The following is a 25,285-nucleotide window of genomic DNA, read 5'->3' on the forward strand; positions in this document are numbered from 1 at the left end:
GTTTGGCTGGAGTGATAGCACAGCGGTAGGGCGTTTGCCTTGCACGCAGCCAGCCCGGCCGAGCCGGGTTCGATTCCTCCGCCCCTCTCGGAGAGCCCGGCAAGCTACCGAGAGTATCTCGCGCACATGGCAAAGCCTGGCAAGCTACCTGTGATGTATTCAATATGCCAAACACAGTAACAGCAAGTCTCAAAAAAAAAAAAAAATGGAGACGTTACTGGGCCCGCTTGAGCAAATCGATGAACAAAGGGAGGACAGTGACAGTTTTGTTTTTTTGGGGGTCACACCTAGTGATGCACAGGGGTTACTCCTGGCTCTGCACTAAGGGGTTACTCTTGGCGGTGCTTGGGGGACCATATGGGATGCCAGGGATTGAACCTGAGTCAGCCGTGTGCAAGGCAAGCACCCTACCTGCTGTATTAGCACTCCGGCCCCACCAAATATTAGTTTTATGAAAGTCATTTCCCACCTAACAACATAACTTTTCTGGAGTCTCAGTGAAAGGGCTGGCGGTGAAGACAGTGCCCACCGCCTTCTGCCCTGTGTGTGACACCACCATTCCCCACGGCACAGCAGAAATGAACACTGAGCTGCCTGGGCTGCCGCCGAGCCCCAGGGCCCAGGGGACCTGTGGTTTCAGTCCCATTTGCTTTGTGGTTTTGTTTAGTTTCTGGAACACAGGAACATTTATGTTGATTTTACACATGGCTATATCCTTTACATTTTTCTCTTTAGAAAATTTTATGTATCATTACCATTTGTGTTTGGAATGGATGGGTGGGCCAGCCCCAAACACTGCAAGCTATTATGACCAGAAATCCAAAACAAGCTTTCAATTGGCAGAAAAAATGCTCATTCTCAGCAATTTTTCATTGTCTTTGGCTAAACTAAAAAGTTCTTTCACAGATAGCAATCTTACCTCCAAAATCAAACCTCAAAGTTCCTACAGATCTCATAAGGGCCATATGGCCGTATATATCATATGCCTACTGCTGACTTCTCTGGACGCATTCAGGCTTCATTGAATCAATTACTTTGTTCCATAAACCGCTGGGCTTTTCCCATGAAATGTAAAGTTTAAAAAAATTTCTAATTTAGCAGCTGTGCAATCCCGCCTTGCCCGCAACATGGGCTCACGCTCCGGATCCTCCTCTGGCTGGTGGCCCCCGGCTGGTTCCTACAGGTCTGGCAAGCACTCCCGCCGAGCACCATGCTCTTCTATTCCTTTCTCAAGTCCCCTGTGGGCAAGGTCGTGGTGGTGGTGGAACTGTCCATTCTGTGGATCAGTTCTCAACATCAAACTACCTGCTATCAGTGTCACAGACCCTGAGAAATACCCCCACAGTTCTGGGCTGCTTTATCCGGGGCTGGTTGGTCCGTATGCTCAGTTGCCAGCAGATGAGGCTGGCCCACGATTGCTACAAGATGCAGCAAGGAGGGAGGTCCTGTTGCAGAAGGAGTGATGTCCTGAGGTACCTTTGACCATCCTGTCCCAGCCAGGACCCTTCCCGACACAGTGGGGATGCTGTGTTTTGCTTCAGAAGTGAAGCCTTTATTTATTTATTTATTTTAAAAGGAATGAATATTGGGGCACATCTATGCTCTGTTGAGGAGAGGATAGATCCACAGACTGGGGGGGGGGGGGGGCGCTGCAGTGCCTGTCCTGGCCCAGAACCTGCCATTCTCCTCCTTTCCTTAGGGAGGGGAGACTCTCCCTAGATCTCTCAGGGCAGGAGGTGATTTTCATTTGGGGAGGTCGGAGGAATCTGTCTCCCGCATCAGGAATTTATGATGCAAATTAGAAAAATAAATCTAATCTATAGGAAAGAGCACAAAGAATTTCCTCCTAGTCTTCCCTGAGATAATGCCACCTTGACCTTGTCCCCCTTACAAAATTACTGTTTCTCAGAATTATCTTTGTGGGTTGCAAACCTAATCAGCTCCTTCATCCTTACATGTGATATGTGTGTGTCCTTAAAAGTAAGGAACTGTCAGGGTCTGAGAGGCAGATCCATGGCTGAGTACATGCTTTCCATGCTGGAGACTGGGGTTCGATCCCTAACACCCCACGAGGTGCTCCAGAACACCACCCAGGCACAGAGCCAGGAGTAACCACTGAGCACCACCAGGTGTAAAACCCCGAAAAAAGAAATTCTCCTACATAACCTTGGTACAATGATAAAATCAGGATATGAAAACTGATATAAGACCCAGATCAAATCTACAGACCTTATTAAGAGTTCCAGCTGCCCCCGTAATGGAGGAAATGAGAATTCAAGAGGACACCCTGCGTTCCTTTGCGTTCCATGGCCTCTTCAGTCCTTGAATCCCAAACAGTTGCTGAGACTCAGCATTTCATGACGCTGACATTTTCCAAGTGTCTGGGCTACTTCATAGACCGCACTTGAGTCTGGCTTGGTCTAATGTTTCTTCGTGATCGGATGCAGCTGAGGTCTTTGGGCAACATTATCACAGAAGTCAGGATGAGTCCTGTTCAGTGCACTTGCTGTGGATTTGTCCCATCCAAATGGGACCAAATGAGGGGAACTCCAATCCATAGTTAAAGTCTGCAGGTCACTCGCTGTCAAGTTTCCCCTTGTGATGAGGAAGGATTGTGTGGGGGACATATTTAGAGGCTGTAGAAATAGACTGCTCTGAGAAGGGAGCACCAAATAAAGGGTGTTGGGAGGTTCCTCTCAGGATGGGAAATGCGTGATGAGAGTAGACTATAGTCCGAACAAGACAGCCACTCAATATCTCTTTCGCAAACCACAGCACTCAAAAGGAAAGAGATAACAAAAGGGAATGCCCTGCCACAGTGGTAGAGTGGGATGGGGGATGGGGGGGAGGGGGGGTGGGAGGGATACTGGGACGGGTGGTGGTGGAGAATGGACACTGGAGGAGGGATGGGTATTCGATCATTGTATAACTGAAACCGAAGCACAAAAATTTTTAAGTCTACAACTGTACCTCATGGTGTTTCACTAATAAAAATTTTAGGGGGAAAAAAAAAGAAATAGACTGCTCCTCCACACTTTCATTTCCTACTTTCAGCATCAATTGCTAATGCTTGCCAGAAGCAATAACAATACTGATGGGTTGCCCAGTGGTGGTTTTCCTCAAGCTGCATCATTTTATCTACATTTCTAAGTGATCTTCTGCAATAAAGAGGAGTTTATCCTCTCATCATTCATGTACATCTGTCTGGACAGATGGGTTCTTACTTTATAATCCTTTATTATCATTATTTCTTTTGAAACTCAAAGGATCCCAAATTTGACTCTGGAAGTCCTTTCAAGCAGATGTTTATGTCCTTTGGACAAACTAGCACAATTCTTTGCTCATTTCCTTATTAATCAAATAAGATTATCCAGGCTCTACTTGTTCTTTCCCTGACCCATCTTGGAACCAGCTATTTCTCTAAGAAATCCAAGCAGCTTTTAATAGAGAATAGTATTTAGGATTCAACCCTGGTAGGTGCCAAATGTCCTTCTTGCTCCAAATGTGTCTTTGTGGGCTGGAGCGATAGTACAGTGGGTAGGGAGTTTGCCTTCCATGCGGCCAACCCATGTTCGATCCCTGGCATCTCATATGGTCTCCCAGCACCACCAGGAATAATTCCTGAGGGCAGAGCCAGGAGGAACTCCTGAGCATCGCTAGGTGTGACCCAAAAATGCAAAAACAAACAAAAAAACAAACAAAATGTGTCTTTGCTTCCAGACTCTCTCATAAGACAGGATGAAGAGATAAGATGAAGGTAGATATGTGCCTACTTTTTTGCTCTTGCTATTCCTGCAGTGCTTAGAGGACCTGCAGTGCCGGGAACCACATTCAGGGCTCCCATAGATGCTGCTGCCCTTTGAGCTACATAGATTTCCATAAACATGCCTGAATGTACGGATACACACACACAGATATTCATATATTAAAAACCACGAGTGCATGCCGAGTCAATTCTAATTCACACTGTAGAGTACAATCTATCCGTTTTCCCCTCCTATTTTTTTCTTTTTAAAAGCCTGAAATGTTCTCTTCTCACAATGAGAAGTCTGGCTCCCTTTACCCATAAATATTTACTTATTTGTTTTGTTGGTGCAAAAATGTCTAACCCTGTGCCTCTGTGATAAAGCAGTCTGCTATCTATTGTTCAATACTTGTTTGTAGTGTTTTAGTACTAGCCTGAGGGCACAGAGTCTAAATACTCTTGTTCAAAAGTTAATCTCCCAACTCCCTTCAGCAAGTTGGTGTTACTCGTCAGTAGAGCTGTGGGGATGTGCAGTGGGAGAGCACTCACGTTGCATGCACGGGGCCATGGGTTCAATCCCAGCACCTTGACAGGGTTGGAGTGAGGTTTATGAAATGGGGATAAAAGATATCACTTGTCTTGCATGTGTAAGGCCCTGGCGTCTATCATGGTACTACATAGAAAAAAAAGAAAATACAGGTCTCTTAATTTCTTTCTGTTGGTCTTTGATGTATGTATTTGAATGTGTGTATGTCCCTGCATTAACAGATTCCAAAAGTCAGATCAGTAATTTTAGGTAGCTGTCATTTCACTCTGACATTTTTTGGTTTGTTTGCTTTTAGTTTTGGGGGCCTGCCCAGCAGAGGTCAGGGTATACTCCTGACTCTGTGCTCAGAGGCCTTTCTTACAGGGCTCAGGGGAGCATATTGGGTACCGGAGACTGAACCCAGGGCTCCTGAATGCAAAGTTCCAGCCCTATGAGCTTAGTATTTCCCCAGTCTGGCAAATGTGATAACCACTACACACACAAAACAAACAAACAAACAAACAAAAACTGCCTGTCCAAGTAATGTAAGCTCTTCATATAATTTCGTTTAATAACAAAAGCTATTTATCTGGAAAAAGTCATACAGGCTTCTATTGGGTGGTATCTTACTGGAACTGTAAAAATTCAATGTTTCTTCAAGAGAAACTAAAAATGTACTAAAGATATAAAATGTGAGCTTCTTTTATTTATTTAGTTAGTTATTTGGTCACACCAGGTGGTGCTCAGGGAACCATGCAGTACTGGAAATTGAATTTGGGGATCCCAAAAGGGAAATATGCGCTCTAGACTTTTGGGTTACTGTCCCAGACCTACAGCGTATGTTCTAAGACATTTGCTAATGTCATTTGTACACACACACACACACACACACACACACACCTTACTTTCGAGCACTAAATAGCATTAAAGAGCATTAAGTAGTATTAAATAGCAAAAATTCAAGGTTGATTTAAATCACTTTGGTGACGTGCTCAGTAACTCAAGGATAACGAAAGAAAGAGCTGAATACAAATGGGAATCGTAGCATATTTTTACAGTCATTCGCATTCCACATATAGAAACAATAAAGAGTAGAAGGAGTACATTAAAATATTCCAATTTATTCTCAATGTGCCAAGAGGCAGTAATTCAGAGCTCCTACAACGTCTTGAGGGACCATCTGGGATGCTGGGGATTGAACCTGGGTTCAGCCACGTGCAAGGGAAGCGCCCTCCCCACTGTGTAATCGCTCCTGACCAATGCTCCCGATCTTCTACAGCTGCCTCAACCCAGACTGAAAACATCCAAAGAGCCTCCTCCTCAACACTTAGACTAAACAGGAGCAGTTTAAAAGAAATTTTTTTTTCTGCTTTTTGGGTTACATCCGGCAATGCACAGGGGTTATTCCTGGCTCTGCACTCAGGAATTACTCCTGGTGGTGCTCAGGGGACCATTATGGGATGCTGGGAATCGAACCCAGGTCAGCCACGTGCAAGGCAAACGCCCTAGCCACTGAGCTATTGCTCCAGCCCCTGGATGGTAGCAGTTTAAAGTAATTTTTTTTTCATTTTGGGTCACACCCAGCGATGCACAGGGGTTACTCCTGGCTCTATACTCAGGAATCACTCCTGGCAGTACTCAGGGGACTACATGGGATGCTGGGGATCGAACCCAGGCCGACCTCGTGCAAGGCAAACACCCTACCTGCTGTGCTATCGCTCCAGCCCCTTAAAGTCGTTTTAGCCTATGCTCTTCTCTCCTTTTTTCCTTCCTAAATCCAGCATATTAGAGTAAACTATTGTCTGTTAGCATTGGAATCATCTTTTGCTATTTTGAGATAAGTTTTATTTGTAAGAAATCTTGTCCAGACCTACCTCCCCTAGCCTACCCCCCCTCAAAAAATAAAAAAACCCAAACTTGGTGGGGAAGTCAAAGGATAGTACTGTGGGTAAGTCCACTCGTGGCATGCGCCCGACCCAGGTTGGATTCCTGGCACCCTGGAAAGTGGTCCCCTGAGCATTGCTGGGTGGAGTCTGAGGGTGCCTGAGCATGAGCCCCACTGAATGTGTAGCCTTGGAGGCTCTCAGGACTGCCAGGGGCCTAATATCCCCAGTACCACAGGCCCCAAGCAGCATCACACTGGTCCAGCTGACAGAGACTTGTGAGTGGATCTCCTGAGCACCACTTGGGAGGTAACCCCATCCCCCCCAAAAAATACCCCCCAAATCTATGAAAACCGATCACAAATATGCTATATGAACTGGCCATATCAAGGTGTCAGAAACAGCGAAAGGAAAAGGCTCTAAGGAAAAATGGATCAAAGATCCAAAATGTCTACAAAGAATCATGACCTAAAGTAGCATTCTATAACCAGGCAGAAAAGATGATATTTGGTATAGGGGAATATACAAAAGAAAACTTTTGTGGCATATTTCCCTATAAGAGAGAGGTGAGATTAGCACACTGGAGTTGGGATCTGCAAAAAGTCACCTATCCCTAAAGTCACATTCCTAAGGCATGATCTGCTGCCCTGAAATAACAGTCTCTGGATTTGTTCTTTCCTTCCTGATGATACTTAAAACCCTTAAATGTTTTCTTTCCATTGCCTATCTGCTATAAAGTTGGGCAATGCCAACTGGACCAGAGAAATCAGCTAAGTAGATCAGCTTGGCCTATGTTGCAGAAATCTAAAGACATTTAGACACATTCTCAGCTGCAAAAATAAGTAAAAGTAAAGGCCCTCCCGTTGATCGTCGATTTGCTCGAGCGGGCCCAGTAATGTCTCCATTGGAGACTTTGTTGTTACTGTGTCTGGCATATCGAATACTCTCGGTAGCTTGCCGGGCTCTCCGAGAGGGGCGGAGGAATCGAACTCGGGTCGGCCATGTTGGCTGGGTGCAAGGCAGACGCCCTACCCGCTGTGCTATCGCTCCAGCTGCAAAAATATTCCTGCACAAAAAGTTCAATGCAACATTTCTTTTTTTGGGGGTGACGGGGGAGGATAATACATGGCTGTGCTCATGGGCTGCTCCCAACTTTGTGCTCAGGGGTTGCCCCATGCCCCAATGGTTGGGGTTGGGGTTTAATTAAGCTCAGGCCTCCTGCATGCAAAGTATGTGCTCAGTCCACTGACCTATATCTCTAGCCCCAGACTTCTATTTTTAATTTGTTTTTGTTTTGGAGTCACACCAAGCAGTGCTCAGGGCTTACTCCTGGTGGGGGACCACATGGGGTGCTTAGGGACCATATGTGGTGCTGCCGATCAAACCAGAATTGCTGCATGCATGGGCAAGTACCTGAACTGCTGTCTTGAATTGGACGCACAGAAAAGTCTGAAGCCCTGTGCTCGCTGCAACCTCCCCCTCATAGACACCCTCCAGGCTTTCTAAGAGCCTCTAGTTCTCCATTAGGTTTGTGTTAGATAACACACAGTGCACTAACGAAAAAGTAAACAATATGGTCCTGAATCAAAGGAGGAATTTGACCAAATGTGTCTTAAGCCCAACTGACATATGTGAAAAGAGGCCTCCCACAGAAATCCAGCAAGTGAGTCGACTGCATGTTTTCTGCAGGACAGGGAGAAGACAGGGTGAGCAGTATAGGAAACAGAGACGTGTCACGAAGCAGTGGACACTCAATCCTCTCATCTTCTCATTCCATAGGCGAGCAAATGAAAAGCAAAAATAGCCAAGATCTTTTGCTTTTTTTTCTTTTCTTTTTGGGTCACACCCAGTGATGCTCAGGAGTTATTCCTGGCTTTGCCCTCAGGAATTACTCCTGGCATGCTTGGGGGACCATATGGAATGCCGGGGATTGAACCCGGGTCGGCCATGTGCAAGGCAAATGCCCTACCCGCTGCTGTACTATTGCTCTGGCCCCCTTTAACTTCTTTAAAAAAAAAAAAAAAGCAAATCCTAAGTGTAGGAAGTTATCCATCCGGTTGATCTTTTGTCACTATCTAGGCCAACCTGTGAGAACTGAGCTGGGGTGGCTGGGATCTGTCATTTTGGCAATGGCAAAGCATCTATCTCAGAAATGTGATGGTTCATTCTAACGCCCTAAGGATGGATGTTTGGTGCCACGATTTTCCTGTGGAGCAACTCTCAGGAGCAATGCTGGTTCCTAGGCCAAGGCCACCCATGAGATCCTGTTTGCTGTCCTCTCAAGGAAAAAGGCTCAGAGAGAGCAGGAAGCCTGCCGGCCTTTCTTCCCTCGGCTTCTGCACCAAGTGCTCTTCAGTCACCTCGCCCAGGAAAGAATCTTCGTAGAGTGATGAGTGAGACTTGGGCACACGTCCTGCTGAGGGGCTGATGCTCAAAGGACAGTGCTTTAGAGATGGGGGATCAGCATGCAAACTCCACACGACCTCGAGGGTAAAGGACCCCACTCTTCCCAGCTGCTTGTCCAAAAGTCAGCCGCGGGATCTGTGCATGACTCGGTTAAGCCCATGCCAGTGTGAAGTCATGTTTCAGTCCTGGCACTCTCTGGTGAGCTTCCAGCTTGATAGCTCTATCAGTGCCTTACCTGGACTATCAAGGGAGGAGGGTTGTGACTCATTCACGTCTGCTGAGACCCGGAGTGTGAAGGAACACCTCTCCTGAGGTTGTTTACTCCCTGCCAACAGAAACAGGCAAATACTTGCTGCTCTGGCTGGAACCTGACTGCCTGGAGCCCATGGAGGATGTGGCTCCATGCACGTCCCTTAGGGCGCCCGAGGAAGGTAAACTGCAAAATGACAGCACAGGGCCAGAGAGAGAGTGCACCGGTCTGCAGTGCATGCTTTGCGCATGGGCCTGGGTTCCATCCCCAGCACCAATCGGCAGCCACCCCTGCCAGAGCACTGAGCCGGGAGCAGGCCTTGAGCACTGCTGGGTGTGACCAAGAAAAAAGCACTATAGTATTTTAGAAAGTGCTTTTCTGAAATACTGAAAAAGACAGGAAACAAAATTGTATGTACTATAACTCTAATGAAAATAAAAGTAGGTCAGCATAAGGAAAATGATTTTAAAAAAAGACAAATAGATCTACAAACTGTATTGGTGGTGTTTCCTTTTAATTGGTTTGTCTTCCAGATTGTGTGATGTTGGGCTGGTGAGATGACTCAGTGAGCTGAGTGTAATTGGGGGAGGGGGGGTTGGGGCTCTGGGCCACACCCACCAGTGCTCAGTGCTTACTCCTGGCTCTGTACTCAGGGCTTGTTCCTGGCTCTGTGCTCAGGGATCACTCCTGGCAGGGCCTGGGAGAACATACTGGGTGCTGGGAATTGAACTCAGGTCAGCTGCATGCAAGGCAGATGCCTTCCCTGCTATATTATCTCTCTAGCCCTGAGTACATGCTCTACACGCAGGAGACCTGGGTTCAATCTCCCAGCTCCACATGATCCCCAGAGCACTGAGCAATGACCCTGTGGTAGGTAGCATGGTGGGTGGGGGAAATAACCAAATATTCTGAATGTTATTACATGTTAAATGTGTGTAATAAAACCTTTAAAACAATAGTAACCATAAACCTCTAGGTTGTCTCCTTCCCACAAGACCTCTAAGTAACAGAGTCTCTACAAGACTGCCATAGCATTTTATCTTGAAACCAGAGCCACAGTGGTTCTACGGCCTCTCGGGGGCAAAATCTCCTCCCATGACAACCCCCCACTCCCCCACCCTGTCCCAAAGCCTTACGGGAAAAGTTTCTGGACAAAAATGTTCTTTTTAGGAATGTTTCCGGATTTTTGTTACAGCTCACCTCCTGCTACTGTGACATGTCACATTCTTAAGTGATCTCTCCATCGGTCATCTGCTATTTCGCTTCCGCTCTTTCAGTCTCTGCATTACCCTTGTCAGCCGGGTCACTAAGCTGCACTGTACCATTTGTTTCTGCGACTGAGGCTACAGTGAGTGGCGCCGGCCCGGGCTGCCTGGGTTACCCGCAGCCTGGCCTGCCTTTGCTTCTCCATGTCCAGCCTTGGAAATAGCTCCTATTGGTTTGATTACCAGATCACATACCACTCCACCAGTTTTCATCTTGAGCTTTTTCAACTCAAAACGAATTTCCTGGGGCTGGAGAGATAGTATAATGAATAGGGCTGCCTGAGCACTGCCAAGAGTGATCACTAAGCACAGAGCCAGGAGTAAGCCCTGAGCACCTCTGGGTGTGGTCCCCCACCACAAAAATAAATAAATAAATAAATAAATAAATAAAAACAGAAAAAAAAATTTGCTCCCAGGTTTCTGTTTTGTCTGGCAGTTGTGCACGTTCAGGTCACCCGTTGGTTCACGCTAAGGCTTCAGACATTCCCCCTCACATCACTTGTAGATTTTACATGTGATCTCCTCATGTGCTTCTCATGGCTCCCTTAATGGTTTTACATGCCCTCCCCCAGCCCCCCGGGTTTGTCATTCAAGAACTGGAGGTGTCTCATGACCACTGTTTTGGTTCAAATCCAGAAAATAACTTTCAGATCACCGTCCTTTTTTGTTCTTCTTCAAGAAGACATGAATTGGAGGAAGAAATGCTTCATTCAGTGCAGTCCAGAGACCAGGGGTGAAGGTGCTTGACTTGCATGCAGCTGACCCTGGTTCAGTTCCCAGATGGTCCTCTGAGCACAGAACACGGTAAGCCCTGAGCACAGGCAAGCGTATCCCAAAGCCTCTACCCACCACCCCAAACATACTTTATACGTATATTTGACTCATGGCCACCTCTTCTTGGATCTGGCCATAATTCGATACACTAAATACGATGAAATTCCTGGGATGCAAGAGTCAGAGATGAGGCTGATGGTTCCACTCTCTGCTCGCTGCTTCCCACCTTCTCATGGCTTGTGTTGCCACCTGAGTTGCTGAGTTTAGTTCTTGAGTTGTTTGGTTAACTACCCGCCTCTATCTCCAAAGTTGGTCTCACATTTTATTCCTTAATTTATTCTATTCTCTTTCTTGCAATGCTGGAACTCAAATCCAGGTCTCAAGGCACATCTCCAGCCCTGTTCTCACTTTTCAGACAATAAAAGTGAGAAATACTAAAAGTCATGTCCCCTAGTACTCATGCATTTTTCTCTTTTAAAGCTACATAAATCCATGTACATTTTAAGTACTCATTTCCCCTACCTAGTTGAAACCTGTTTTGAGTTGTTCAACCTTTTCAGGGCTGGAACGATAGCACAGCGTTAGGGCATTTGCCTTGCATGCAGCCAGCCCAGCCGAGCCGGGTTCGATTCCTCCGCCCCTCTCGGGGAGCCTGGCAAGCCACCAAGAGTATCTCACCTGCGTGGCAAAGCCTGGCAAGCTCCCTGTGACATATCTAATATGCCAAACACAGTAACAACAAGTCTCAAAATGGAGATGTTACTGGGCCCGCTTGAACAAATCGATGAACAACGCGAGGACAGTAACAGTGACAGTGACAACCTTTTCAAGTTCAAATCCATGCTTCCCCCACCCTCCTCCCACTGCTCCTTAGCTAGGAACTCTAAATTAAGAGAGGTCTGTGTATATACAAAATTAAAGTAATCTTAATGATTTCATGGTCCATGAAATAAAAAAGTTTTTTGTACACCTTTATAAAAGTTCCTTTGAGGGGCTGGAGCAATAGCACAGTGGGTAGGGCATTTGCCGTGCATGCAGCGAACCAGGGTTCGATTCCCAGCATCCCATATGGTCCCCGAGCACTGCCAGGAGTAATTCCTGAGTGCAGAGCCAGGAGTAACCCCTATGCATCACCGGGTGTGACCCAAAAAGCAAAAAAAAAAAATTTTTTTTTTCTTCGAATTTTAACTCATAATCAATGATACTTCGAATCATTCTCATCCTCCCCAACCCCACCCATTGCCTCCCTTTTTTACAGTTGTTCCTGCTACAGTTGAAGGTTGTGCATTTGGTTGCAGTGTTTATACATGTGGCCACAGTTCTCACCAGGGTTTACATATTTGCTTGCAATGACCATATACTTCCATTGCAGTGTTCACTGCAAGTGTTGTAGCTTACCCACTTGCCTGCAAGGTGGCTGAGCTCTCACTTGGCATGTGGGTTGGTGCTGGGTGTCGAACTCAGGATTTCACTCCTGCTAGGCAGGTGCTGTATCAGTGAACCATGACCTGGGCCCCTGGAATTTCTGGTTTATCTCCAGCAGAGTATTTTATCTCTAAAGACATGCTACAAGAACTCTCAATACTAGGCAGGGTGTTGCACCACTGTACAGCTGAGAAGCTAAGGTGTTATTTTACTGAAGAGTTCAGAGAAAGAGGCTCCACAGAATTTCTGCAGGCACTGTGGCAGGCTGCTTCAGGAAGTTCTGAAGAATAAACGGCTGGGCTAGGGAGATGGCGCAAAGGGCCGGAGTGCAAGCACTGCCTGCAGGAAGGTGAGATGGATTCTCGGCACCACGTGGTCCCCTGAGTACCAAGTCAGGAAGAGCCCCTGATTACTGCCAGATGTGACCCCCAAACAACAACAAGAAAGCACAGACATTTAACAAAAGGTCCCTTTGTCTCCTAAATACCTGTTTGTCAGGTGAAGTGTCAAGTAAAACTTTCTTGAGATATAAACCTTCTTAACACTGAATAATTTTACAACACAAGAACTGTCCAGTTCTCTACTTGGTGCCATTGAACAAACTAGCAATCTCCTAAGGTTCAAGGACATTCTCAATATCCTTTTGGGATTGATTGAAAAGAAATCTGTATAGATGACAGACCTACAAAAAATCTATACACAAAACTCAATTATCTGGGGCCAGAATGGTAGTACAGAAGGTAGGGCATTTGCCTTGTACACAGATTTGACCTCCCAGAACCCCATAGGACCCACTGAGCACCACCCAGAAGTGAGTCCTGACTGCAGAGCCAGGAGTGTGCACTGCTGTGTGTGACCCCAATCAAACCCCTCACTTTCCTGCTAAGCCTTTAAAGACTAAAGTTAGGAATATTTGGAAAACAGGAAAGAAAAGGAAGGGAAAGGGAAGGAAAGGATGGATGGAAGGAAGAAAGAGAGAGAGAGAAAAGAGAAAGAGAAAAAAGAAAGAAAGAAAGAAAGAAAGAAAGAAAGAGAGGGGGAAGGGAGGGAAGGAGGGAGGGAGGGAGGGAAGAGAGGGAAGGGAAAGGAAAGGAAAAGAAGGAAAAGAAAGGAAAGGAAAGGAAGGAAGGAAGGAAAAGAAAGGAAAGAAAGAAAGAAAGAAAGAAAGAAAGAAAGAAAGAAAGAAAGAAAGAGAGGGGGGAGGGAGGGAAGGAGGGAGGGAGGAAGGGAGGGAAGAGAGGGAAGGGAAAGGAAAGGAAAAGAAGGAAGGAAAAGAAAGGAAAGAGAGAAAAAGAAAGACAGACAGACAGAAAGAAAGAAAGAAAGAAAGAAAGAAAGAAAGAAAGAAAGAGTGACTGTAAGAGAGAGGGAGATGGGCTGGAACAATAGTGTAGCAGGGAGGGTGCTTGTCTTGAGCATGGCTGACTCAGGTTTGATTCCCAGCATCACATATGGGCCTCCAAGCTCTGCCAGGAGTGATCCCCGAGAGCCAAAGGTATGTCCTGAGCACCACTGGGTATGACCCCCACACTTGATCACTTGATCACTTGACATCCTGTCATGGAGTTGCTCAAGTGGGCGCCAGTAACGTCTCCATTCATCCCTGTCCCGTGCTAGTGTAGCCCAATGGCGTCTGCTCGTTCTAGGAACACAAAGAGCCTCAAACCTATCATTCAGGTTTTTGACGAAGAAGTCTGACCATCTTGTAGGTGGGTAGCCATGCGATCTGGGTTTACAGTCAAATGAATGAAAGGAGGGTCTAAAACACAGATTTGTATAGTCACGTTCATGACAGATTATTTATTGCAGCCAAGTGGTGGAAGCAACCCAAGGCCACTCGCTGACAGAGAAGTGGACACATAAAATTATTTCTACACAAAAAACCTGCTGATTCATTAATTTTATGATGTTATGACTCAAGAAATTCTGATACATGCTACAACATGAATCAACCTGGAAGTTGATGTGTTATGCTAAATGAGATGAGTCAGTCCCTAGAAACCAAATACTGCACCAGTGCACTAAAATAGACCTACTCCGAGTAGTCAAAAGTATACAGAGACAGACAAACTATTCTCAAGGGCTGGGGAAGTTAGGAACAGGGGGTTAGTGTGTAATGAACAGAATCTGTGCAGAAAGAAGAACAACTTCTGGAGATGACTGGTGCTAAAGGATGCGGAACAATAAACGTACTTACTATCACAGAATTTACACTTGAAAATGATTTTAATAGTGAGGCCAGAGATGTGGCTCAGTATCAGGAAACATGCTTTCATGAAGGAGGCCCTGGATTCCCTCCCCAGCACCAGAAACCAAAAGGTCAAATGGAATTTTTTGGGGGGAGGGATGGGGTTGGTGTCCTGGCAGTGTTCCTAGCACAGTGCTTGGGGCTGCTTCTGGCAGGGCCAGGGATCAAATTCAGATCTCCAACACGCAAAGCATGCACTCCAGCCCTTTGAACCATCTCCCCAGCCCTCAAGTGGCAGTTTTTATGTGCCATATTCTACCACAATACAAATCGAGGCAAGCAGAATACCCAGCACATAGTTCTTGCATTGCCTTGCTGGCATGAGGAATTTGTCTGAGTGACCCAACCCTGCATCTGAAAGGGCAGGGCAGGGAGAGCAGCGTGCACAGCCCTTAGAAGCCTGGTAGAAATCAAGAGCCTGGGCCTCACCCTAGACCTAGAAGAAGAGTTCTGCAATCGAACAAAATTCCCCAGGTGATTCAGACACCCATTATAGTTTGAGAAGGTGAGGGTGTGAGAGAGAGAGGTTAAGACACTTGCCTTTCAGCTGGAATAGAGAAGGGATCACTAAGTCAATGATGGTTGGAGGAATCGTTCGGGATGGGAGATGTATGCTGAAAGTAGATAAAGGACCAAACGTGATAACCTCTCAGTATCTGTATTGCAAACCATAATGCCCAAAAGTAGAGAGTATGGGGAAACTTTCTGCCATGGAGACAGGGGGAGAGTTGGGAAAGGGGGGATACTGGGGACATTGGTAGTGGAGAATGCGCACTGGTGGAGGCATGGGTATTTGATCATTGTATGGTTGAAACTCAAACATGAAAGCTTCATAACTGTATCTCATGGTGGTTCAATTAAAAAAAAAAGACACTTGCCTTCAATAGTCAACACTGCTCCCATCCTCTACACCTCAGAGTCCCCTGAGTACTGTCCAGTATGACCCCCAAATGCCCTCATCCTTGAGTCCTTACAGTCAAGAGAGAACCTTTGGACGGGCCTGCAGGCCTCCTGAGCATAGCTTAGGAGTTCCCCCACAAGCCCCTTGTTCATCTCGGGCACACCTTAAGGGCCGTGTGCCTCCATTATTTCCCCTTTGTCATCCCGTGGCAGTCGGGAGCTGGCTTACTGAACGAGGCAGCCAAGGACAGGGAGTGGCACACTGCACGCTGTGTAACCCGGGGAACTCTCGGGACTGTCACCCACTGCCACATGGCAGTGTCGAAAATCTATGAAGGTTGACTCAGGGACTTCTCAGAAGAGCAGACTTAGGAAGGCGATATTTTCCTGGGGATGAGGAAGGCATCCGGCTTTAAGAGATCACTGCTGGGTTTTTTTGGTTGTGTTTTGTTTTGCTAAGATAATCATTTTAACAAACTATGAAGACATAGAAATACTTTTTGTTCAGAAGACCCAATAGTAGAGGGTGGAAGTATCAAGTTCATTCCGAGTCGGAGAGTTTCTGTCTTGCTAAAATTCGGAAGAACCGGGCTAGTGTTTCTCATGAAACAGAAACGAGATGGAAGTTCTCTTACGTGAGACTGTCGCATATTTGGGGGGCTGAGGTGGGGGGCTGAGGTGTGTTCTACACAGGTAGTGGGAGCCCACCTTTCATTACTGGGATAAGTCTTAACTGATAAAGGAGTCTTTGGCTGCGGGAGGAATGTGGAATGAGGTGGGCGAGCCAAAATGGACAGTGAGGCTGGCAGCAAGGAAGGCCTCCCAACTCTTGGGAGACGTTGCTGCGCTCCTAACCTAATTTCATTGGCAGATCTTTCCTTGCCCCAGAAAAGACTTTTGGAGACAGAGAGGATTAAAAAAAAATAATATTGTTAAGAAGTGAGGTTGCTGGGCTTGCACTCTGTGAGCCCCGAATCCCTTTATCTTTCTTGAGAGCCCCCCAGATCTCTTTTATTCTAGGTCAGTAATTTAACACTCTCAGCTCTCAATTCAAAGCCTGTAATGACCTTGCTGTGCTGAATTATTAGCCTAGGATATAGAAAAAGAAGGAGAGAAAGGGGGGGGGGAACCCAAAAAACAACAGAGGCCTTTTGATCAGAGCACCAAACTGTAGTTCGCTGTAACTCAAGCCACCCATTCTTATATGGCAGGAATTAAGGACTCCCCCTGCCAGGCAGGACCCTATTAAAAGACAATAGCTGTTTGAAAAGGGTAAGCAAGTTGATATGGATATAATAGGCCACATATGGGGGCCCCTTTTTACTCTGAAATAAAGCTCCTTCTCAAGAGTTGTGAGCTGGGAAACCCAGTATTCGGCAGGGCAGCAGGAAGAGGTGGGTAGCCGAGCAGAAATGCTGGAAGGTGTTCCAGGAAAAGGAAGGAGGGCCCGAGGGAGCCTGGAGACAGGAGCATCAATCACTGAGGATACAGGCCTGCAGAACGGCCAGGTGCTCCTCTGTCCCCAAGAGGGTTCGAGGGCCGATGATGACCAGGATTTGGCTGAAACCATAAGAATGCTCAGTTTTCTCTAATGGGCTAAGAAGAAAAGAAAAAAAAAACCCCAAGTAGCAAACTAGTAAGTTCCTGCCAGGAATACTGCAGCTGGCAAAAAGGAATCCTCCTGCCGTGAGTGTTTTAAATAACTTAACACGTCAACATCCTAAATCCTGATGAGTACTATTACTAAGTGCCACAAAGTGTTCTGGTTATTATCTCTAGGATGGAATTTTTTTTAAGGTCGTCAAAGAGGCCAGGGAGTTTTAACGCACTTGCCTTGCACCCTGGTTCAATCCCCAGCAGCACCAGAAGTGACCCCACTGAGCACAGAGCTAGGAGTGCCTGTGGATTTGGTGTGGCCCCCAAACAGAAGCACAGAAGTTCTTCAAAACAGCAACAGCAGACCTTTAAAAAAAAAAGCCACTGCTGGGGACCAGAGTGATAGGGCAGTGGGTAGGGTGTTCGCCTTGTGCATGGCCAACCTGGGTTTGATCTCCAGCATCCCATATGGTCCCCTGAGCATCACCGGGAGTGGTTCCTGAGTGCACAACCAGGAATAACTCTTGAGCACTGCTAGGTGTGGCCCCATCCCACCTTCCGAATCACTTCCTGTCTACAAACTCCATCCCTCCTCAGATCCCAAGAAGGACAGGATGACGTATGGCGCCTTACTCTATTAGCTAACCCACGTTTGCTCATCTGTCACCCAGGTACTCTGCTCTGTAATGGAGGGTGATCTGGAAGGATTGGAAATCCACAACAGAATTTCCCAATCACCGTGTTAGCTATCTCTCGGATCATGTAAGTATGTTACAAAACAAGGAATGATTTAAGAGTGATTCGAGGTATTGAAACACTTTAATCTGGTTGTTTATGACTAAATTCTGAACTATCAAATTCCTAAGCGAAAATTATCAGAAAGTTTTCTCTTCTCCACCACCCTATACTAACTGCGAAACTCTTCAGTTCTCATCCACTGCAAATAGGAAGCTAGCTGGGTGAAATTCCAAACTAAAGGGGGAATAAAAAAACACAGAGAGACTAGCTTGTTCCACTGAGTGGAAATAGGCAGGGCACAAAACTGATCTTTAACAAATTAAAAGTCTTGCTGATTAAAGAGAAGATCAGGATTCCTTCGGGGGTGGGGAGGGTGGAGGAAATGTTTCATTTTTGTTTAAGACTCCATAATAAACATTATTTGTACAAAAACTTATTAGAGACCCTTTGGCCACAGAATATTGTAATTTTGATCTTAGAATGTTCAAAATTAGCATATGTTGACTCTTTTGTATCAGATGGAATCCTGTAGAAATCAAGGAGTAAGCAACAGAGACCAGCACACACCATGGTCACCCCCAATTCATGCTTTAGCATAAGGGGAGCGTATTTGCAGAAATTCAAGTGGGGACACAATGTCTAAAACTAAAATTTTAATTTAGTGTATTTTTATTTAGTGTATGGATTTCAAGTTGTATCTCATACATACATACATATATATATACACACACACACATAAATGCTTCAAGGTATTGAAACACATCAATATATAATACACATATGTATAATGATCTATGTATATAAACATACAAATCATTATATACACATGCATGTGCATATATATACATATGTGTATATAATGATCAGGGATGTTTGTCTTTTTAGTTTTTCTTTTTTAGTTTTTCTTTCCTGGATCTGTGCTCAGGAGTGAGCCCTGGCAGTGCCCACAGGATCACATACTGTGCTGGGGATAGTACCAGGGTTGGCTGCATGCCAGGCAAGCACCTTACCCACTGCACTATTGCTCCAGTCCTACAGTAACATATTGATTCATAAATACTGAATGTCTTCTTATTTGCTGATTCTTAAAAATATGTATCTGTGGTGAGATAAGCAGAGAGAAGATATGGGGAGGGGACAGAAAATGAAAGGAAAAAATAATAGTTCAAGAAAAATTTCAGAACTGATAGACATGTTCTCCCTATAGAAAAGGCCCTTCAAGGTGGAGCCCAGTGAATAAACGCAGGTGCACCCTGGGCCCTCCTGTTCAAATGCATTTCCACCTTCTATTTGCGCTGTAGGGAGATAACTTTGTTGATCAGCATGGGGGATAAGAGTACTTGCGCAGACATTTTTGGAAAATGTAATTTCAAATTCTTCCCAAATGCAAACTAGACCCTGTCCCCCTAGACCTCAGAGGTCTAATTTTAGGGCCAGGAAGATGACTTAAAGGTCTCAAGTCCATGCTTTGCATTCAGGAACTCTGGGTTTCATTTCACCATCTCATGGGCTCCTAAGCACAGCTGGGTGCAATCCAAAGTGCCCCCCCCCTTCGCCCCCAAGCTGAAGGTATCCCCTGGCCCCTCCCCCAAGTTCTGGGTGTGGTCTCACAATAAAATAATATCTGCTAAAACTCCAAGAAGCTCTAAAGCCAAGTGCAGCCTAAGAGGAAGTTCCTCCAGTGCAATTTCCTGGTGAGAGCTCCTTTATTCCCAGCACTTGTGAATGAAAGCAACCCTGTGGTCCCCATATGCAAGAGGGACCCCAGGATTTTCAAAGGTGGGTTGCAAAAGTCAATGTGGGGTTGTAAAGTATCTGACAACAGGTTTCTGAATATCCAATGACCTAAAATTAATTCAAAATCTACCACTTCATGCATCCAAGGTATTCCTGGTAACACTTGTCTGTGTTACATTCCTCAGGGGGAAAAGGGATGCAAGAGGAGAAGGTTCAAGAAGATATGGCAGGTGCTGGAGTGATAGCACAGCGGGTAGGGCGTTTGCCTTGCACACGGCCAACCCAGGTTCGATTCCCAGCATCCCGTATGGTGCCCCAAACACCGTCAGAAGTGATCCCTAAGTACAGAGCCAGATGTAAGCCCTAAGCACCACTGTGTGTGGCCCAAAAAAACCTTTAGGAATTAAAAAGGGTGTGGCAGGGACAATGATGATACAGAAATAGGGGAAGCACCAGACTTTCATTCAGAGGGAGAAAGGGAGATAAAGTACTAGTCACTGGTCCACCGAAATTCTGAAATGCCTCCAGGCATGAGTCACATGGTCTTCGCTTATATCGTGATGTCCTATTGCCTTGCTGTCACCTGGCCTTGGGGGTCTATGCTCAAGTTTCTGGTCCCACAATAATTTACTTTCCTTCAAGAGTCTCAACTTACATCCAAGTAGCCTTGGCTTCAGTCCTACCAACTGAATCCAAAGGCCAATTTGTGTTTGGTGTCTCTGTATCTTTTTCAGTCTCTGCTGGTGATGTTTCTACCAATACAATTCTCTGAAACACATGTTTTTCTATTAACTTCATAGGGGTTTATAAACAAAAGTCGACTCCACTAGATAAGAGCTATGCCCACAAAGCTCTTTGAGACAAGCCCTTGTGCATTTGGGGTCTTTGAGGCCGCTCTGGGGGGAAACTGCCCTTATGATTCAGAAGACTTTTTTCTCCATTTGAAAAGTTCTATGAGGTTTCCACCTTGGGATATTTTGGATGTCTTAGCGAATGGTTCTTTGTTGTGTTTTGTTGGGGCGCTACACCTGGCAGTGCTCAGGGATCACTCCTGGTGTATTTGGGAGACCTAACGAGGGGCTGGAGAGAGAACTAGTGTAGGTCTCATGCAAGCCTTGTACTATCTCTTAACCCTTGTACTATCTCTCCAGCCCCAACACATTTTTCTTTCCATTCAGACCACTTTCCCTGACAGGCTCTCAGGATTTGATCTTGGCCCTGAGGCACTTTGAAGCTGTTTTCTCTTGGGAAGATTCTTTTGAACTCGATTTCCTCTAAACTGTCCTTGAAAACAAAACAATCCATTCTTAAGTTCTTCTTGCTCACATTCTACTGTAGGCAGCGAGAGAAAGACAGGCTGCCTCCAAGCCAAGTTGCCAGAGCATAGCATTCACTTGGGCCACTTCCTGTTTTGGACATTACCAGAGGTGACAGCCAGGCCAATCTTCCTGTCATTATATAACGAGGATCTGCTTACCTCCAGCTTCCAAGAAACATTTTCCTGACTCTCTTTTCTTTTTGGTCTTTGGGCCATAGCTGGCTGCGAGTAGGGCTTACCCTTGGCTGGCTCTGAGCTCAGGGGTCACTCCTTATGTGATGCTGGGATTTGAACCCATGTGGGCAAGTGTCCTACCCACTATACTATCTTTCTGGCCTCTCCTCACTCATAAACTTCACTGGAAGTTTCCTGAAGGTCCTTCGGCTCACAGTCTCAAGGTCATTACCGGCATTTCTGCCGGCTCCCTGGTCTCAAAGCCAAAATCACTGGTTTTATGCTTTGGTTTCTTTTAGCACCTCACTCCCACTCACATAAATAACAAAACACCTCAGACTTTGTCCCTACCCCCCAAAAAAGGGACAAAATAAAATTACATGAGTAGAGTTGGGGAAGAGCTATATTTTAAAGCATTTCTTTTAAAAAATTTGGATATATGCTTTATTAGCACTGCTCAGAAGAGAGAGTAGCGTCAGTACAGAAAGAGGCTTTAGAAAAACGGATGGTTAACAAAGAAATCCAAAGAAATGTGATCAACATGTTCTTAGCCCATCACTGAATGAGGGTACTTACCGAAAAATCCTTGACTATTTTTAGGTTTTTTCATCCTGAACTTTACTTATTTTTCCACTTCTCTTTTCCCTGAGCAGACAATGGCTTAGTGTCTTAGCTTTGACTATCAGCTGCCACATTAATAGATTTGAATGCATTTGAGTTAAAAGGAAGTATCAGGTGATCCCTGAGCACAGAGCCAGGAGTAAGCCCTGAGCACTGTCAGGTGTGGCCCCAGAAAATAAACAAAAAAAATACTGTTATAAAATTGACACATAACTTTGTATTAGTTTTAGGTGTGTAGCATAATGACTTGATATTTATATTTAACACTCATTCCCACTGTTTCCTCCAAAAATTGTTCTTGTTTTGTTTGGGGGCCACACCAGACTGTGCTCCGGGCTTACTCCTGCTCTGCATGGTGCTGAGGATGAAATCTGGGTCACTGTGTGCAAGGCAAGCACCTCACCCGTTTCACTATTTCTCGAGCCCTTAAAAATATTTATGACGATGACTTTTACACTCTACTCTGTTAGCATCTTTTCAAATAAGCAATACCGCATTATTCATTCCAGTCCCCGTGCTGTAACATCATGTTCCCATGAATTACTTATTTTATAACTGAAAGTTTGTACTTTTTGACCTCCTAAATCCATTTGGCCCACCTCCCACCCCCTTCTCTGGCAACCAACAATCGGTTCTCTGTATCCTTGAGCTTCATTTTGTTTATTGTTTTAGATTCCACATATAATTGAGATCATACATAATTTATCTGTGAGTGATTTCACTGAGCAGAATGCCTTCAAGGTCCACCCATGCTGTCACACATTTACATGATCCATTCATCCTCTGATGGACAGAGGTGGCCCCACAGCTGGCTGTACGAATAATATGGCAGTGAACCCGGGATTGAAGAAATCATTTCAAGTTAGTGTTTGAATTTTCTCTGGGTAAATAGCCCAAAGAAGTTGCTGGATCATGTGATAGTTCTGTGTCTAATTTTTGAAGGATCCTCCTTATTGCTTTTCACAGGTGCTAAGACAGTCAACTTGCAGGAGCAGGGGGGCTTTCTCCGCTTTCCTAACAATACTTTTATTTGTTTGGCATTTCAATGATATTCTAATATGCCTGAGGTGACCAGGCTATTCTGGCTTAGGTTCGCTTGATTTACATTTCCCTGATGATTAGGGACTGCTTTATTGATATGCACACACCCGTGTGTGTGTGTGTGTGTGTGTGTGTGTGTGTGTTATACTAAAGACAGAAGTCCATGGCCTCACCCATGCTAGACAACTACTCCCCCCTCCCCCATGAGCAATGCAGAGCACCTTTCCAGGAGTCTCTTGGTAATCTGTGTATCTTCTTTAGGAAAACTTCTAAAGATTCTCTGTCCTATTTTAAATCAGATTGTTGGTTTTTCATTTCTTTTTAAAAAACTTTCATTTGTTTGTTTTGGGTCACATTCAGCTATGCTTAGGTGCTTCTCCCAGCTCAGTGCTCAGGGTTGCTCTCAGCAGTACTGGGGGACCATGCAGAGCTGGGAATCAAACCCGGGTGGGCTTCCCACAGGCAAAGCTCTACCCTTGAGCAATAACCCTGGCCCTCTTCCCTTTCCTTCCCTTTTCTTTTCCCTCCATCCTACTCTCTCCATTTAAGGATGGGGGTGGGGGGGTTGGGTTCTCCTAAGCAGAGTTCTGATGGCCCCAGAGACCACTCCCAGTGAGAGCTAATCCTGCATGAAAGATTAATGCTGGAGCTTGAGAACGATGCAATGCAAAGGATGCAGTGCTTCCGAAGCCTTGTGATATGTAGACCGCTAGGGTTTCCCCACTGGTACTCAGGTGCCAACAGGGCAACACCTGGCAGTACTCAGGGCCTCCAGGGCCAGGGGCCATGCGATGCCAGGCACTGAACCAGGGTCCTGTGTGCCTGACCCCAGTGCTATTTCCCCAGCTCCACACTGTTTTTCAGCAACTGAATTATGAGCTCATTACATATTTGGGACAGTAACTCCTCATCTGATATATGTTTGCAATTAATTTTTCTAATAGGGTAGAGAGGCCTTTTATTTTGCCAATGATTTCCATTGCTTTGCAGAAACTTTTGTTTTTCCTTTTTAAACTTCGTATAATTCTACAATGTTTACTTTTGCTTCCCTTTATTTTTGGAGTAAGTTCCCCTATCAAAAAATCATCACCATTACCAATATCGATGTTAAGAAACTGATAGCTTTCCTACATGAAAAAAAACAATCCCATTCACAATTGTGCCCCAGAAAATCAAGTACCTAGGAATCAGCTTAACTAAGGAAGTAAATGACCTGTACAAAGAAAACTCAAAACGCTACTTCAGGAAATAAAAGAGGACATGAGGAAATGGAAAGATATCCCCTGCTCATGGGTCGGGAGACTTAACATTGCCAAAATGGCAACACTACCGAAAGCATTGTATAAATTCAATGCAATCCCTATAGGGATACCAATGACATTCTTCAAAGAAATGGAGCAAACACTCCTGAAATTTATATGGAACAATAAGCCCCCACCAATAGCTAAAGCAATTCTTGGAAAAAAGAAAATGGGAGGAATCAACCTCCCTAACTTCAAACTGTACTACAAAGCAGTAATAATTAAAACAGCATGGTACTGGAACAAAGGCAGAACTGCAGACCAATGGAACAGGGTTGAATACACCGACATCTCCCCTCAATCATATGATCATCTAATCTTTGATAAAGGTGCAAGAAATGTAAAGTGGAGTAAGGAAAGTCTCTTTAACAAATTGTGCTGGCATCACTGGACGGCTACATGCAAAAAAGTGGGCTCAGAACTCTGCTTAACACCATGTACAAAAGTAAGATCAAAATGGATTAAAGACCTCAACATCAGACCAGAAACCATAAGGTACATTGAAGACAAAGCTGGCAAAACCCTCCATGACATTGAATCTAATGGTATCTTCAAAGATGCCATGCCACTGAGCCAGCAAGTGAAAACAGAGATAGATAAATGGGACTATCTTAAACTAAGAAGCTTCCATACCTCAAAAGAAACAGTGACCAAAATACAAAGACAGTCTACAGAATGGGAAAGGATATTCGCTGAACACACATCTGACAAGGGGTTGATATCAAGGATATACAAAATACTGGTTGAACTCCATAAGAAGAAAACATCCAACCCCATCAAAAAATGGGGCAATGAAATGAACAGAAACTTTCTCAAAGAAGAAATCCAAATGGCAAAAAAGCACATGAGAAAATGCTCTACATCATTAATTATCAGGGAGATGCAGATCAAAACCACAATGAGATACCATCTCACACCTCAGAGACTGGCCCACATCCAAAAGAACAAAAGCAACCGATGCTGGCGCGGATGTGGCGAGAAAGGGACACTCTTTCACTGTTGGTGGGAATGTCGACTGGTTCAGCCTTTCTGGAAAACAGTATGGACTATTCTCAAAAAATTAGAAATTGAGCTCCCATTTGACCCAGCAATACCACTCCTGGGAATATATCCCAGAGATGCAAAAATGTATAGTCGAAGTGATATCTGCACTTGTTTGTTCATTGCAGCACTCTTTACAATAGCCAGAAATTGGAAGAAACCTGAATGCCCAAGAACAGATGACTGGTTAAAGAAACTTTGGTACATCTACACAATGGAATACTATGTAGCTGTTAGAAAAGATGAAGTCATGAAATTTATATACAAGTGGTACAACATGGAAAGTATCATGCTAA

General features: G+C 45.1%; 2 protein-coding genes across 3 annotated transcripts in view; one reads left to right on the forward strand and one right to left on the reverse strand.

Annotated features, from left to right (window-relative positions):
- Window positions 1-25,285, reverse strand: part of CSTPP1 (centriolar satellite-associated tubulin polyglutamylase complex regulator 1) — a 213,061-nt gene that overhangs the window by 112,684 nt on the left and 75,092 nt on the right. The window lies entirely within an intron of this gene.
- LOC130041323 (U6 snRNA-associated Sm-like protein LSm2) lies at window positions 1,211-1,463 on the forward strand. Its single transcript, XM_056133401.1, is given in 3 exon segments — window positions 1,211-1,259; window positions 1,262-1,285; window positions 1,288-1,463. Coding segments are annotated over 3 exon segments (249 nt in total).

The sequence above is a fragment of the Sorex fumeus genome, unplaced genomic scaffold (assembly GCF_029834395.1).
Source record: "Sorex fumeus unplaced genomic scaffold, SorFum_2.1 ptg000007l, whole genome shotgun sequence".
Lineage (NCBI taxonomy): Eukaryota > Metazoa > Chordata > Mammalia > Eulipotyphla > Soricidae > Sorex > Sorex fumeus.